At 45.9% G+C, this 15,812-nt stretch overlaps 1 protein-coding gene across 1 annotated transcript in view; it reads right to left on the reverse strand.

Annotated features, from left to right (window-relative positions):
- grin3ba (glutamate receptor, ionotropic, N-methyl-D-aspartate 3Ba) overlaps positions 1-15,812 on the reverse strand; it is a gene marked incomplete at both ends in the record, with an annotated part of 122,275 nt that overhangs the window by 22,562 nt on the left and 83,901 nt on the right. The window contains 3 exon segments of the mRNA XM_080012730.1: positions 1,935-2,050; positions 12,229-12,374; positions 13,768-13,914. Coding sequence (XP_079868856.1) covers positions 1,935-2,050; positions 12,229-12,374; positions 13,768-13,914 — 409 coding nt within the window.

Consider the following 15,812-nt stretch of genomic DNA (forward strand, 5'->3'; position numbering starts at 1 on the left):
TGTGTGTGTGTGTGTGTATGTGTGTGTGTGTGCTGTTGTTGCTGCTGCTGTGGTTGTTTTCGTTGTCGCTGCTGCTGTTGCTGTTGTTGCTAGTGCTGTCGTAGTTGCGTTTGTTGCTGTTTTTGTTGTTATTTTTGTTGTTGTTTTTTTGTTGTTGCTGCTACTTTTGTTGTTGCTGTTGTTTCAGGGCCATTCCTTTCGAAATGACCAGCTGACAACTACGTGCTTTTTAAAATTATTATTATTATATTATATTATTTAATTTTTTTTTTGATTGAATATCTTTGTGAAGCGCATTGTGTTGCCCCGGCCTTAAATGTGCTTTATAAATAAAGTGTGACTTGACTTGACTCGACTTCAAGGGATCAAAGGAGGAAGGGATCCACCTCCCTTGCATTTCCTTGCCTCTCTCCAGCCATCAAACCAACCCCCCGGCACATACCAATGAGAGCCTCTTTATCGGCCAAAACAATTCCCTCGGCGTGCTCGCTGATGGCCCCTCACGCCGCGAGGGTAATGAGCAAACACACTCTGTCCATCCGGTTTGACGTGGCTCAGATGGTCCACGGAGTGATTGACACCACCGGCCCAACCGAGGCTGCACAAGGGAACTGGGGACTTTGAGACTGAGGCCGGGGGCCGTAGATGGAAGGGTTATGGGTATTACAGTCCATGCTCGTTCCCATGCGGCTCCCTCACAGAATCCTATTTGCGGTTCTGAGGTGGCGGCTGCACATGCACGCATATAATAAACACATGCTAGACATGAAAAGCATCGCCTCCTTGGGCAATTGCATCACCAGCCGCGACTCCCCAATCAATGCTGACTTTGCGTTGTAAGGACCTCCAACGCCGTCCCGAAATAGATTCTCGCTGAATTGGTGCAATTTCAATAAATTGTGCGACGGAGTTTTGCATTGCACAGGAGCCCGACGTGGCCTTCTTTATGCACGAGTTTAAAATAAATTGTCAACTTTTATGAAGTTGTTGAACTAAATCGCATTAATATCAACAATCCCAGCGGTACAAGAATCGCAATTCATCGGTGCGGATTGTTAAGCGGGGGGTGTTTGCCTGCATACTGAAACACAGTAGCACAAAAACACACACGTGCACGCACACACGCACATACACACACACTCACACACACACACACACACACACACACACACACACACACACACACACGATAGATATAGATAGATATATTATCAGCTTTCATGAACACACTGTATTGCTCCCCCTCACACACACACAGCACATGTATCATTAGCAGTGTGCACTCCAGCCCTGTGCACTGTATCCGTGTCATGCAGCTCACGCTATAAGGGAGTGTAAAGACGAGTTACGAGAGCTCTGGCTGGGCTGTTAATAATAGATGGCTGAGTGTTTTTTGAGCCCCGTGGCGCTTTACTTGTTGTTTTCTCTGTCAGTCATGGTAAAACTTACTTGATCACTAACTTAATGTGCAGGGGGCCGTCTCTGTGTGTGTGTTCGCGTGTGTGCCATTTTGGCCATCTGCAAGCCTGTGCCTTTATGACTGCTTGACATTTTATGTGTGTATGTGTGAATAATTGTGTATATTTGTGCCTGCAGCACACATTTATTCTTTTGTCATCAAACACAGAAACACATATTTTTTGAAGTCATGCATGAGTGTATATGGACAGTCTTGTTGTTTAACCTGTAAATCAGTTCATATTATGTAGATCTATATTTTGAAATTGTTATTTTAACCTTTTTCATTGAATTATTTTTTAAATATCTGTATTTTATCCATGTTGGCAACTCTACTAAGAGAAATTTCTTATGCATCTTGGACTTTGCGACTAAAGTAACATTAGACACCCTAATGCCACTCTTTTTGTGAATCTGTGTGTGTGTGTGTGTGTGTGTGGTTGTGTGTGTGTGTGTGTGTGTGTGCGTGTACAAACCCTCTATGGCGAACGGCTTCCCAACTGTTAGCAGTTTGCACTCTGCATCGATGGACACCTCGAAGTCCAGCAGCGCTTTATCCATGATGAAGGCATCTAGGGTAGGAGGATCTGTCCTTCAGCGCGCACACACACAAATACACACACACACACACACACACACACACACACACACACACACACGCAAACACACACACAAGAATCAGTACGTGTGAACAAAAGTCTAAATCTCCAAACTTTTAAAAATCCAACTAAAGGATCTGAATCTGTTGTTCCGCGGGTTGTGCGGCGGCAGCTTGAATTTCGTCATCCAACCACTCCGTCATTTGCAGAGGACAAGATTAACAGCATTATAATACCAGGTGTAAACACATATATCATTACCCAAAGCAGCCGTCTGCCCGGCGCTGATAAGGTGTGCATGCTCCGAAGGCGGCGGGGTCTGAACACAAAACCTGCATCGATCTCATTGACCTCAATTGACTTTTAATTATAAAGAGTGTGTGTCTGAGCGGACCCAGGAATACCAACGCAACACCAACTTCAGCCCATATGGACATTGGTCGGGATGAACGCTCATACACAGGCATGGTGGACGAAACAGGGACGGACACACACACACACACACACACACACACACACACACACACACACACACACACACACACACACACACACCCTGTCCGATTGAGCACTGTGTGAACAGAGCAGGTGATTGTCCAGAGAATTCACAACGAGCGAGTGGGTGAAGAAGGGTCATTAATCGACATAATTTATAGGAACAAAGAAGAAGAAGAAGAAGAAGAAGAAGAAGATAATATACTTTTATATTGCGGATACGTCCAAATATATGGAGCGGCAACACAAAAAAAGGTCACAATTACTGAAAAGTCGGTAGCCTCGTCCACCATCTCGTGTGTGCCGTGAAACTCTGCATCATGTGTCATTGCATCACATCCTGCCTCCTGCATGCTCTACACAGGATCCGCCCCTCGCCTAACCCCATAAACTAGGATGATGTGACACACACACACACACACACACACACACACACACACACACACACACACACACACACACACACACACACACACACACGAAACCTGGTCTCAGGCTTTTTTGTGCTCATAGTTAGGAAAACGTATCTATTGATTTGTGTCCTTGAGTAAGATTGTCCAACTTTTTCCGTGCTATACATCACAACATTCATTTGAATAGGGAGATTTTATTTGACCTTAGAAGTGGAGGGCATGGGGAAGGAGGGGGGTGCATATAGTACATTTGAACTACAACTAATCTGACGTAAGTACGCCACTGCGGGGAGGTGTGTGTGTGTGGGGGGGGGGGGGGGGGAGGGGCGACCATGGACGTATGAACATTTAAAATACATGGGTTTGAATTTCGTTCTGACTAGCACGGAATAAAAGTAGGAGACTGCTTTCGCTTTTTCTCTGAATGGTCTATTAAATTCAAAGTTGGGCGACAATAAAGATATAGAGTCATACCCACGGTATGAATTTCATTCATAGATGTAGTTTTACTAGATATAAAGATTTGCGCATCTGTGTACCAATCAGCCAGTGCGGTAAAAATTTCCATGGTAACAGCGAGCTCCATCGATCACCAACGTCGCTGTTACACTTAGGAATAGGGTTGGTGCAGTGCCCATGACATTGTGAACAAAACATGTTTTTCTTCAAACAAGATTGATATCATACAGACTTGTGGCTTCTACACAAGCAAAATGGGTGAAAAAACGACATGCATCCGTTACAAGGGGTTCATTTGGTCAGTTGGTCAATTGGTCATTAAATTGTGTTATGTGTAGCACGAAAAATGTCGGAAAATCGTACTCCCGGACACGAATCAATAGATACATTTTTGTGACTCTGAGCACAAAAAAGCATGAGACCGGGTTGCACGCACGCACGCACCCACGCACGCACGCACACACACGTGCATGTTGATTTGATTTGATTTATTTGACAAATCAAAATGTAGTGTAGTGTGTAGTGTGACTGTTATATACTGCGACAAATACATATTCATTTAAAATGTCAAGGATAACACAATCAAGATAAAGGATGAATTATTTCCCTTGTATACTCTTTCCAGGAAGACAAAGATAGCAAGAACTGAGGTACCATCACATAGGCCACATTAAAAACAATACATCCGAACATCTAAAACTACAAAGCAATACAAAAGAAAATATCTATCGATCAATCTATCTATATGCATACATCAATACACATACTGTACTGTACATACATGCATACTTAAATACATACCTACACAAATTCCATCCTATTACATCCACATACACCAATCATCCACAACATTGAAACCGGTGACAGGTGAAGTGAATAACATTGCTCATCTCATTCCAATGGCTCCTGGGATATATGAGGGATATATGAGGCCTCAAGGGGATATATGAGGCCTCAAGGGGATATATGAGGCATCAAGGGGATATTTGAGGCAGCAAGTGAACAGTCAGTTGTTGAAGTTGATGTGTTGGAAGCAGGAAAAATGGTCAAGCGTAAGGATCTGAGCCACTTTGACAAGGACCACATTGTGATGGCAAGACGACTGGGTCAGAGCATCTCCAAAACGACAGGTCTTGTGGGGTGTTCCCGGTATGCAGTGGTTAGTACCTACCAAAAGTGGTCCAAGGAAGGACAACCGGTGAACCGGCGACAGGGTCATTGGCACCCATGGGCTCATTGATGCGCGTGGGGAGTCTAGCCAGTCTAGCCCGTCTGGTCCGATTCCCACAGAAGAACTACTGTAGCACAAACTGGTGAAAAGGTTGATGCTGCTATGATAGAAAGGAACACACAGTGCATCACAGCTTGCTGCGTATGGGAGCGGTCAGAGTGTCCATGCTGACCCCTGTCCCCCCACCGTCCAAAGCTCCTACAATGGACACGTGAGCGTCACAACTGAACCATGGAGCAATGGATGAAGGTGGCCTGGTCTGATGAATCACATTTTCTTCAATAGATGATACTGGCCGTGGCCACGTTGAAGTTCCGGGCACTGGCGCATAAAAAGACAGGAATATCCATCTATCATTCCATCATTTCATTTCTAAATCCAATTTACAATTCAAATTCAAAATCAGAAGTTATTGACTTTTTTTTTCCGTGTCGGTGACCCTGAAATGTTGTGAGTGTGGGGATCGCATCAGAGAACCCCTGCGCTTCCCACCGGGCTCCGAGTCACTCCAGCACTGCCCCAAGCCGGTCCCCGCTGCCGAAGAACTGTTGCACGCACTGGCACCCCCAGCATGGAGCATCCGTGAGCGGGTGCGCATGGATACTCCATGCTGCCAATGACACATGCCGCTCGAATGATCAGATTCTTTTGAACGGCTCAAAATACTTTTTTTCCCCAAGTTTTACACTTTTATTTCGTTGTTTGTTTAAGCTGCTGTCTCCTCTGCCGCTCTGTTCCCAATCCCATCATCCCCTTTTCCGACGTGTTGGTGACATAGGACGTGACGCACCAGAATAAAAAACTGCATTTCTCGCGGCAATGGGAAAGGTGTCAATCGCCGATTTTTAGCGGGTTTACCCGGTGTGAAAACAGCATTACAGGACTTAAAGGATCTGCCGCAAACGTCTCTCTGCCAGATACCACAGGACAACTTCAGAGGTCTTGTGGAGTCCATGCCTCCACAGGTCAGAGCTGTTTTGGCAGCATGAGGGGAGCATATATACAGTATATATATATATATATATACACACCCACCGGCCAGCTCACCAGGCACCCTTGCACACCCAACAGAGCGCCCACTCCCGATCTTTGAGTGTGGCCACTTCATTAGGGGTACCCAACAAAGTGTCCTCCGAGTGCACATACCAACCTTCATTCCACAAATACACACATATCTGTATACATACACCCGCATACATTTCTAATTAATTCTTTCATTTCAGTCCCAATTTCAGCTGCCTTACCCTATTTTCTTTTGTCAACCATTTTAATTGCTTGAATTGGGAAGGGCCTTTCTGAGCCATGGGGCTAAGGTTCAATACCGCCCCAGTTTATTTTGAGCTGTTTGAAGTTTCGTTTTAATCCCCTTGGGGGTGCTACAGTGCCATGCAGTACAGGCAAAGTAAACGTGAAGCTGAATTAAAAGTGACACTAACATTTTCAGGGTTTATTTACCCAAAAATTGTGCCTTGATTTTCTGGTTCGCCTTGGTAATAACTCTTTTTCCCACAATCTGTTCACACCGGGATCTGTCAACTCACAGTCAGAGTGTCTCCCACTGTAATACTGAGCTCTGAGGACCTACTCAACTAAACCTTATTTTTGAATCAAATAATAGATTCAGAATTTCGAGAATTTACTTTCAGGCAGCCGGTTCCTGATGTTTTTCGATGAATCACTTAACTGGCTCGCAACAAACTAAGTGGGCCACGTAGAGAAAAAGATTACAATTGCAAACAGATTTACTTGTTGTTATTGTATAACATAAGGAGCAGAGGACCTAGGACATGAGCCTGTGGCACACCACAGTTGATTTCTCTAGCCCTAAAGTGCTGATAATATCAACTCTTTGATGCCTTTCAGTCAAATATGACTGAAACCCAAAAGATTTTAGTTTAGGGAGCAGAATCTGATGGTCAACATTGTCAAAGGCTTTCTGGAGGTCTAATAGTACCATGCCACAGAATTTGCCCAAGTCAATCGCTTTCCTGATATAATCAGATAGAAATAAAAAACATGTATCTGTTGAGTGTGACTCTCTAAATCCAGATTGCATTTCAAACAACAAATCAGTTTTCCAAATATAGCTGTTCATTTGCTCATGTATTATTTTCTCCAAGACTTTCGATACGACTCCCAAAATGGAAACTGGTGCATAATTTCCCTCCTCCAATTTTCTCTCTTTCTTGTACACGGGAATAAGCCTGGCACGTTTCAAACCTTGTGGTACGTGACCAGACTGAATGGAGAGATGAAAAACAGTAGTGAGATATGGTGCAATATGTTGAGCAGCATCCTTCAGAAATCTGACGGGCATTCCATCCAGCCAGCTGCTTTGGAACATTGAACATCTTTCAACAGCTTTAACACCTTGATCTGTGGAACCACAGAAAGGCCAAAAGAACCCGCCACTGTTTCCAAATAGTATTAAAACATCGATTTCGCCGTCATACATCCTAAGATTACCTGGCAGCCTATCTACAGTTCTAGTTGTTTGGCTACAGATGTGAAAAAAAGTATTCAACTTATCTGCAACCTTGGATCGATCAGAGGAAAGCCCACTATTCATGTTGGGACAGATATTATTTGCCTCCATCTTGAGCCTTTTCCTGCACCCAATTTGTTTCAGAGATTGCTAACGTTTTTTTGGGGGGGTTATTTTTCTATTTAGTTATTTTATCACGGAATACTCTCTGATCATCTCTTGCATCATATTTCCCAGTGTCCCGTGATTATCCAAGTCAGCCTGATTGTTAGGCTTAGGGCTTAGGGCTTTGTTTATCACCGTTCATCCGCGGCTCAGATCTCTGTTTCGCTCTTATTATTTTAAGAGGAGCAACCTTGTTCACCGCCTTTAAGAACAAACATTTGAAGTGCGCCCATGTTTTATCAACATCCGTACAAAGCGCTGGAGACCAGTCTCATGCATTTATGCGCTCGATAAAATCATCTCCACTGCAGTTCTTCACCGACCAAATTTGGATTGTCGAGTGATCCTTGAATTATACCCTTCGCTTTCTCCTTGTGCAATAAGTCCACGGGCGGCCGCTCACAGTACAATTAACAAACCCATTCTGGGAAATCGGGGCGTGATCAGAAACCAAGACGAGACCGATGACAGTTTGACTTAGTTGAGCTACTCGAGCGGGCTCTGGAATAAGTTGTTGAAAATCCAAAGCGTTACACAAACATTTTAGAGCCTTGAACATCCTGTGATCTGCATTTGCAAGATCCGTGTTGAAGTCGCCAATCATTATAACCTCAGCCTTGCAGGAGGTAAATGATCCTTCCAACAGTTGATAGAAGGTACTTTTACCAGGGGGTCTAGACAATACACCAGGGCTTGATTTTAGTTAAAAGTACATCAAACCACACAGATTTAATAACCACCAACCACTGATGGAATTGTTCGGCCGTGTCTCTGAAAAACACACAATTCCAACTTGACTGCGCAAGGTGGAGGGCCAATTTGGAAAAGAAGACTACTAACGTACAGGTGTGTAATGTGCCGACCCTTTTGACCAATGGGGGTCTGTGGGCCGAGGTGTTTCACGAAGGACCGCCGCTCCTCTGTGGGCCCCCCACTGGGCATGGCCACGGCCGCCCTCCCCCGCCGCTCACAACGCAGACAAGAGCGTTTCGCGGTTTTGTTGCGCAGCGTCGCACCCACGGATAAACCAGCGCATGGCGCTCCATCCCTCCCGGCTGCCCTGCGCTCCGGCTTCCGGGCCCCACCCCCCTGAAGCTCTGTCCAAGTCTGCAACGCTGACGAGTGGAGGAGGCCTCTGCTGGGTCACAATGCTTGAGGGGGCTTCTGGCCCTGGACACCGGTGAATATGTCCCGACAACAGAATCACTGCTGGTTTCTCTTCGGTAAAAGCCCCCCTGCTGTTGTGGGTGGACCCGTGGAGATGGCATTCCGTCCAAAACCAAAATGTCCGTTGCTTCCAAGATTAGCTGGAGAGCTGGCTGTCCATGCTGTTTTGGAGTCCCTACACCCGTGCATGTATTTATTTCGGTCACCGTATTTGCTTTGTTGAACACCGTCCCAACTGCAGTCTGGGGACTTCACAAGGTTCACAAAGTTGAAAACAAAGGAGTACGCCAACAGAGCTACTGTGCCAGAGCACCTGTCGTACCTGCCGGCCTCTCGGCGCTTCTCTTCTTTGTGTGCGTTTATTTGTGTGCCCGTGTTTCAGTCAGTGTGTGCGACGGCGTGAAGTTCCCAGTATAAATCTGCCCGCATGTGTGTGCGTGTGTGTGTGCGTGTGTGTGTACATGCTCGTGCACCCGTCGCAGCATGGCTTCCCCTCAGCGCGCCGTCGCCCTGGAAGTATAAGCCAGTGAGTCCATCTCTCTCTCTCTCTCTCTCTCTCTCTCTCTCACTCCGCCTTTTCTCTGAGATTTCACAGCGGTATTGGGGTCAGCGGTTTTGCCGGCGCAGTGTTTCGGCGCCTCGCCTCTGTTCCTCCGCAGCGCCGCCGCTTCCACTTCCACTACGCCACACACGCAAAAACAAACGCCGCCTTCATCCCTTCCTGCCCCCCCCCGTCCTCTGTCTCTGAACAAGCACTTTGCGTCTCCTCTCTTTGTTGTATCACGGCGTCAGCAAACGCTATCTGCACATCTCCGCCGGCTGGGTTGCCTGAGGGGCCGGGCTGTACATGTTTGATGTGTCGGTGTAATGTAGGAGTAAACTGAGGGACGGGATGAGGCGCCGTATCCCACCATCAAGTCTGGAACGTGTTTCCAAAAAACTTACTGGGGAAACTTTGAGTCAACGTCTTGGGTCCCTCTGGGGAAATTAAGAAGTTTGCCACAGCAACTAAAAGAACGAAGGCGAAGAAGGAATGACAGAACCATTGGGCTAACGATGGAAATTATATTTAACGCGACAACTGCTCGGAACAGATGAAAGAGCAATTTGTGAGGTGAAAAAAAAAAATTAAAAAAAGACGACGAGACAATAAATGAAATGGCAGCGAATCAATTCGCCGTCTGCCCCTCATTGAGGGAAGAAGTTGCGGCGGCCCCATCGGCGCGCGGTTATCGCCTCCTGATTGTGTTATCACAAATAATGAATTGGCTTGAGATAATCTTGAACTGCTTTTTATTGCGCTTCTCACAAAGGCAGACCTTTGATTAACGAACAAAACGAATTTAAAAAAGTACGTCATAATATATTTAATTCGACAGACTCGATGGATTATACCTGATGAAGGCAGCAGCAGGTTGATGAGTACACCAGGAGCCTGGAAGTGGATTTTTATTTAAACCACTTCAGCAACAACTCGACAATTTTGGCGATCACACTGGAACAAACGGAACAAATGTGTATTTTTTTTAGGAGAGTAAATTCTGTTGTTATTTAAACTCTCCCATATGGCTGATACAGTAAGACACCGCCTGCAGACAAAGCCGCACTTGCACCGAGTCGTACGATTACTGCACCATGTCCACGTTCATATGTTGCTGTTAGGAGAATTAGTCAGAACGGAGCTGTCCAAATAAGAACTAAATCCTTGAAGTCTGCTTGCCGCATGGGACTTCCCCCCCCCCCCCCCCCCCCCGGATTTCCCCGCCGGGCTGAAGACTGTGTCAGCCCATCTCACAACACGACCCAGTTGTGCATGGAATACTCAAGTCTGAATGGTCAACAAGTGGTCAGTGACTTCTGAAAAATGACCGTCGCCAGCGTCGGCAACCACTTCATGTCCCCTCATATTCAGCCGTCTGCGCGCCAATGCCGACACCAGCGAGTGGCGACACTAGGGAGTGGAGACACCAGGGCGTGGAGACACAAGGGAGTGGAGACACTAGGGACTGGAGACACTAGGGAGTGGAGACACTAGCGAGTGGACACACAGGGAGTGGAGACACTAGGGAGTGGAGACACTAGGGACTGGAGACACCAGCGAGTGGAGACACTAGCGAGTGGAGACACTAGGGAATGGAGACACTAGGGAGTGGACACACAGGGAGTAGAGACACTAGGGAGTGGAGACACTAGTGAGTGGAGACACTAGGGAGTGGACACACAGGGAGTGGAGACACTAGGGAGTGGAGACACTAGGGACTGGAGACACTAGTGAGTGGAGACACTAGTGAGTGGAGACACTAGAGAGTGGACACACAGTGAGTGGAGACACTAGGGAGTGGAGACACTAGTGAGTGGAGACACTAGCGAGTGGACACACAGGGAGTGGAGACACTAACGAGTGACGACACTAGGGACTGGAGACACTAGTGAGTGGAGACACTAGTGAGTGGAGACACTAGAGAGTGGACACACAGGGAGTGGAGACACTAGGGAGTGGAGACACTAGCGAGTGGACACACAGGGAGTGGAGACACTAGGGAGTGGAGACACCAGGGAGTGGAGACACTAGGGAGTGGAGACACTAGCGAGTGGAGACACTAGGGAGTGGAGACACCAGCGAGTGGAGACACTAGCGAGTGGAGACACCAGCGAGTGGAGACACTAGCGAGTGGAGACACCAGCGAGTTGAGACACCAGCGAGTGGAGACACTAGTGAGTGGAGACACTGGCGAGTAGAGACACCAGCAAGTGGAGACACCGGCGAGTGGAGACACTAGGGAGTGGAGACACCAGCGAGTGGAGACACCAGCGAGTGGAGACACTAGGGAGTGGAGACACTAGGGAGTGGAGACACTAGCGAGTGGAGACACCAGCGAGTGGAGACACTAGGGAGTGGAGATACTAGGGAGTGGAGACACCAGCGAGTGGAGACACCAGCGAGTGGAGACACTAGGGAGTGGAGACACTAGGTGCTGGAGACACTAGGGAGTGGAGACACCAGCGAGTGGAGACACCAGCGAGTGGAGACACCAGCGAGTGGAGACACTAGGGAGTGGAGACACTAGGTGCTGGAGACCCTAGCGAGTGGCGACAACCGGTGGCGCTTCAGAGAAAACTACAACGGAAGAGTTGAGGAGAAGTGGAAATCAATATCAAAGCCCCCATTGTCCCATTTAGTATGACTCATTTCATGAGTAATGTAAATGTCCAAATGTACATGAATAGTAATAGAATAATATAATAATCAACAACAACAATAATGCTAATAAGAATGAATAATTTAACATTGATAACAGTAAGTAGGTTTGTCATATGTAGGGTGGATTTTTCTTTGGTTGGGTAAATTGTTTCCTACGTTGGCACTGCTGCTGTGGATCACCATCAGCGAAGGTCTATAACTAGACACACTGTAGGAGTTAAAAGAATCAATTCAAATCAATATTCTGTGTCAAAGTACTCATTTAATTGGAAAGTAGCTGTGTAATCAGTCAGATAATGTGCAGCCAGTCGGTCATTATGCCAAAATAACCCCCTTCAGAGAGATACAATGAGCGGCTGGCTGCACATTGCCCCTAACTGACCGCACCAGGACATAGAGACAATATCGTAGCTGGATTTCAACACTAACAGCCCAGAGTGTGTTTGTGTATGTGTGTGTGTGTGTGTGTGTGTGTGTGTGTGTGTGTGTGTGTGTGTGTGCGTGTGTGCGTGTGTGTGCGTGCGTGTGCGCGTGTGCGTGTGCGTGTGTCTTACTTCAACATGTGCACGCCGGCGGGCGTGGTGGGCTGGTTGAAGCGCCGCATGTAGTCGTGCATCTCCGGGAAACTCTTCTTCATGTAATCCTCGGCGCTGCTCTCCCTCACTGTGCCGAACCTGAAGCCCAGGGAGGGGTGGTGCAGCTGGGGGGCACCAGGGTGCAGCAGGAGGAGCGAGAGAGCGATATATAGAGAGAGAGAGAGGGGAAGTCAGTGGTTTTCATGATTATTTTGATGATTGTGCAATTAGCAGTGCAGCTGGGACCCCCGGCTGGGTTATGGAACAAAACTGAACACACAGTGATCCTTGAAAAATATTTCCACTCTGCACTCATTAGTCTACCCTTGTGCAAGGTGTGTGTGTGTGTTTTGTGTGTGTGTGTGTGTGTGTGAGTGGAGGTGGGTAGATGTCCCATGTGTATCAATACCACCTCAATGTCATCATCTATCAATCTACTGTATCTATCTATCTACCAATCCACCAACAGTATCTATCCATCTATCCATCTATCTATCTATCCATCTTTTTATCTATCAATCCATCAATCCATCAATCCATCAATCTGTCTACCACCCATCTATCTATCTATTTATCCATCCATCTATGTTTCTATCTGTCAGACAATAGGCAAAAGAATTGTTGACTAAGAAAAGATTTCCAGACTGGTTCTCCAGGGCTAGGATATTGCCTTAATAAGGTAAAATGCTTTTCGGGGAATAGCTGATAACAATGAGTAAAACAAGGTTTCTGGGATTCATTTTTTTGCACTGTAACTTTTATGCATTCTATGTTTTTTTTACTTTATTCTTTCTATGTCCTCTCATAATGTGTTTCTTTTTCACTTTGTCTTAACGCTTTTGATGTTTGATGTAAAGCACTTTGAATCGCCTCGTTGTTGAAATGTGCTTTATCAAACTTGCCTTCCCTTTCTATCATCCCTTCAAGCATCAATCCTTGTGCCTTTATCCATATGGGATGCATTTGCATGTTATAGATAGTGTATTTGTAAGTGTCAAGTGTTCAACATCGCCCCCTTGGATGGGCTTGAATTATTATTATTATTATTATTATTATTATTATTATTATTATTATTATTATTATTATTATTATTATTATTATATTTACTTATTTATTCATATTTGTACACAGCAATATGACTTAATAATGTATCCATGTCAGATTATTCTTATGTAAATGTGGCTCTACTGATGGTAAAGTGTAGTGTTACTGTACAGTATGTATGTATGTATGTATGTATCTCTCTATCGATCTACAGTATCTATCTTGCTTTCCAACTCTTTCTTTCTAACCAAGTATCAGCAAGTATCCATCCATTAAAACACCCATCTGTGCATGTATCCCTCTGCACATTCATGTGGTTCCCTGCATGAACAAGGAATCCAGGAATGTATAGTACAGTATGTCTGCCTGTGTGTACTGTATGTGTGTGTGTGTGTGTGTGTGTGTGTGTGTGTGTGTGTGTGTGTGTGTGTGTGTGTGTATGCATGGGTGCGTGCGTGCGCGCGCGCGCCCAACCTTGTCGTCGTGGATTCCGGAGACCTGCTCGAAGGTCTTCTCCCCGACCATGACGGCCGCCAGGTTGGCAGTGTAGCTGGACAGCACCAGCAGACAGAAGATGGCCCACAGGTTCATGAGGAAGCGCCCCGTCCAGCACTTAGGAGTCTGCGGAGCGGAGGCGGTTTGAGAGAGAGCGATCGGATTCCTGATCGGCCTACTAATCCAGATGTCGAAGAATGTTTCGCAAGTGTTTACAAGTGTTTACAAGGGTTCTGAAGATGAGATAAAAAAAAACCCCAAAAAACGCTGCTAAAGAATTTTCTTGTCAAAATAGAAAGATTCAAGACTGTAAAGTTGGACGACAGAACAAAAACACGACACACCAGTAGTTACAGTACTTCTATATTATGGTAGTTCTACAGAAAGTCCACATTCATGTGTGTGGATTATCTTTGGGGTATAAATACATCCATGGTATTTTTGGCACTTTTGCTGAAATGCATCACAATCACTTAATTTTTGGAAGGAAGTGAACTAATTAAGATATATCAGTCAAATACGTAACAGTAAAATTGTGAAAATGAGCTTTTTGGGGCTTTTTGTTCATTTTTTAGGCTAATTACCCTCATTAAAAGCCTATTAAAAAGGCACTAAAACTTCTTAAAATTAATCCCTTCAATGAAGGCACCTCTGGGGAAATAAGAGATTATTAGCACCTAACTGCAGTGAATTTGAGCCACTTCCGAGCCGTCTGCATGAAGACGACTGAGGAGTCGGACTGAGGACTACTGTTACTGGACGTTGTGATGGGGGTCAAGCATGTGACAAATGTTTCTCTCTCTCTGTCAATCTATCTCTCTCTCTCTCGCGCTCCGACTCGAGGCCTGACTTTTCTGGCAGTCAGAGTCCTTCCAGTGGCCTCCTTCAGGGACAATGTGAAAGAATAATGAGTTTGATCAAATATTCAGACACACTAGAAGGCAGGACAGCGATGATGAGGAATAATTCAACAAGACGATTTTTGAGCAAATTCATCCGTGTGCGCGCACACGTGCGTGTGTGTGTGTTTGTGTGTGTGTGTGTGTGACTTTAAAATCTGAACATCGGGAATAAGTTATCATAATTATGGGAGTAGGCGCAATATGTCAAAAAGTGTGAAAAAAAAAAAAAGTCTAAATTAATACAAAGGACGGCGTATTTTCATCAAATGCCACACTTAGTCAGGCACCCCCAAACCGTGGGTGTGACGGCATCCGTCATTTTTTGACGAGTGTCTGAACAGCGCTGGTTCCACAGGCATCAATGTCATGCATTAAAAAGAACCCAAACCCGAATTTTCTCCCTTGAAAAAATTGAATTTGATTGTTTTTCTGCTTCCCTGTGTGTGACTCTGATGAGCGTGACAGGGAGAATTAGGGGTTTTAGTTTTGAGCTCGGGATTAAAAACCAGGTAACGTCTCTCTCTCTTTCTCTACTCTCGCTATACTCTCTCTCTCTCTCTCTCTCCCTCTCCCTCTCTCTCTCTATACTCTCTCTATACTCTCTCTCTCTACTCTCTCTCTCTCTACTCCCTCTCTCTCTCTCTCTACCTCTCTCTACCTCTCTCTCTACCTCTCTTTCTCCCTCTACTTTCTCTTTCTCTCTCCCTCTACTCTCTCTCTCTCTCTCGCTCTCTCTCTCTCTCTCTCTCTCTCTCTCTCTCTCCCTCTCTACTCTCTCTCTCCCTCTACTCTCTCTCTCTCCCTCTACTCTCTCTCTCTCTCTCTCTCTCTCTCCCTCTACGCTCTCTCTCTCTCTCTCTCTCTCTCTCCCTCTACTCTCTCTCTCTCTCTCTCTACTCTCGCTCTCTCTGTCTCTACTCTCTCTCCCTCTACTCTCTCTCTCTCTCTCTCTCTCTCCCTCTACTCTCTCTCTCTCTCTCTACTCTCTCTCTCTCTGTCCCAACTCTCTCTCCCTCCACTCTCTCTCTCTCTCTCGCTCTCTCTCTCTCTCTCTCTCTCTCTCTCTCTCTCTCTCTCTCGCTCTCTCTCTCTCTCTCTCTCGCTCTCTCTCTCTCTCTCTCT

This window comes from Zeus faber, assembly GCF_960531495.2.
Source record: "Zeus faber genome assembly, chromosome: 13".
In the NCBI taxonomy this organism is placed as follows: Eukaryota; Metazoa; Chordata; class Actinopteri; order Zeiformes; family Zeidae; genus Zeus; species Zeus faber.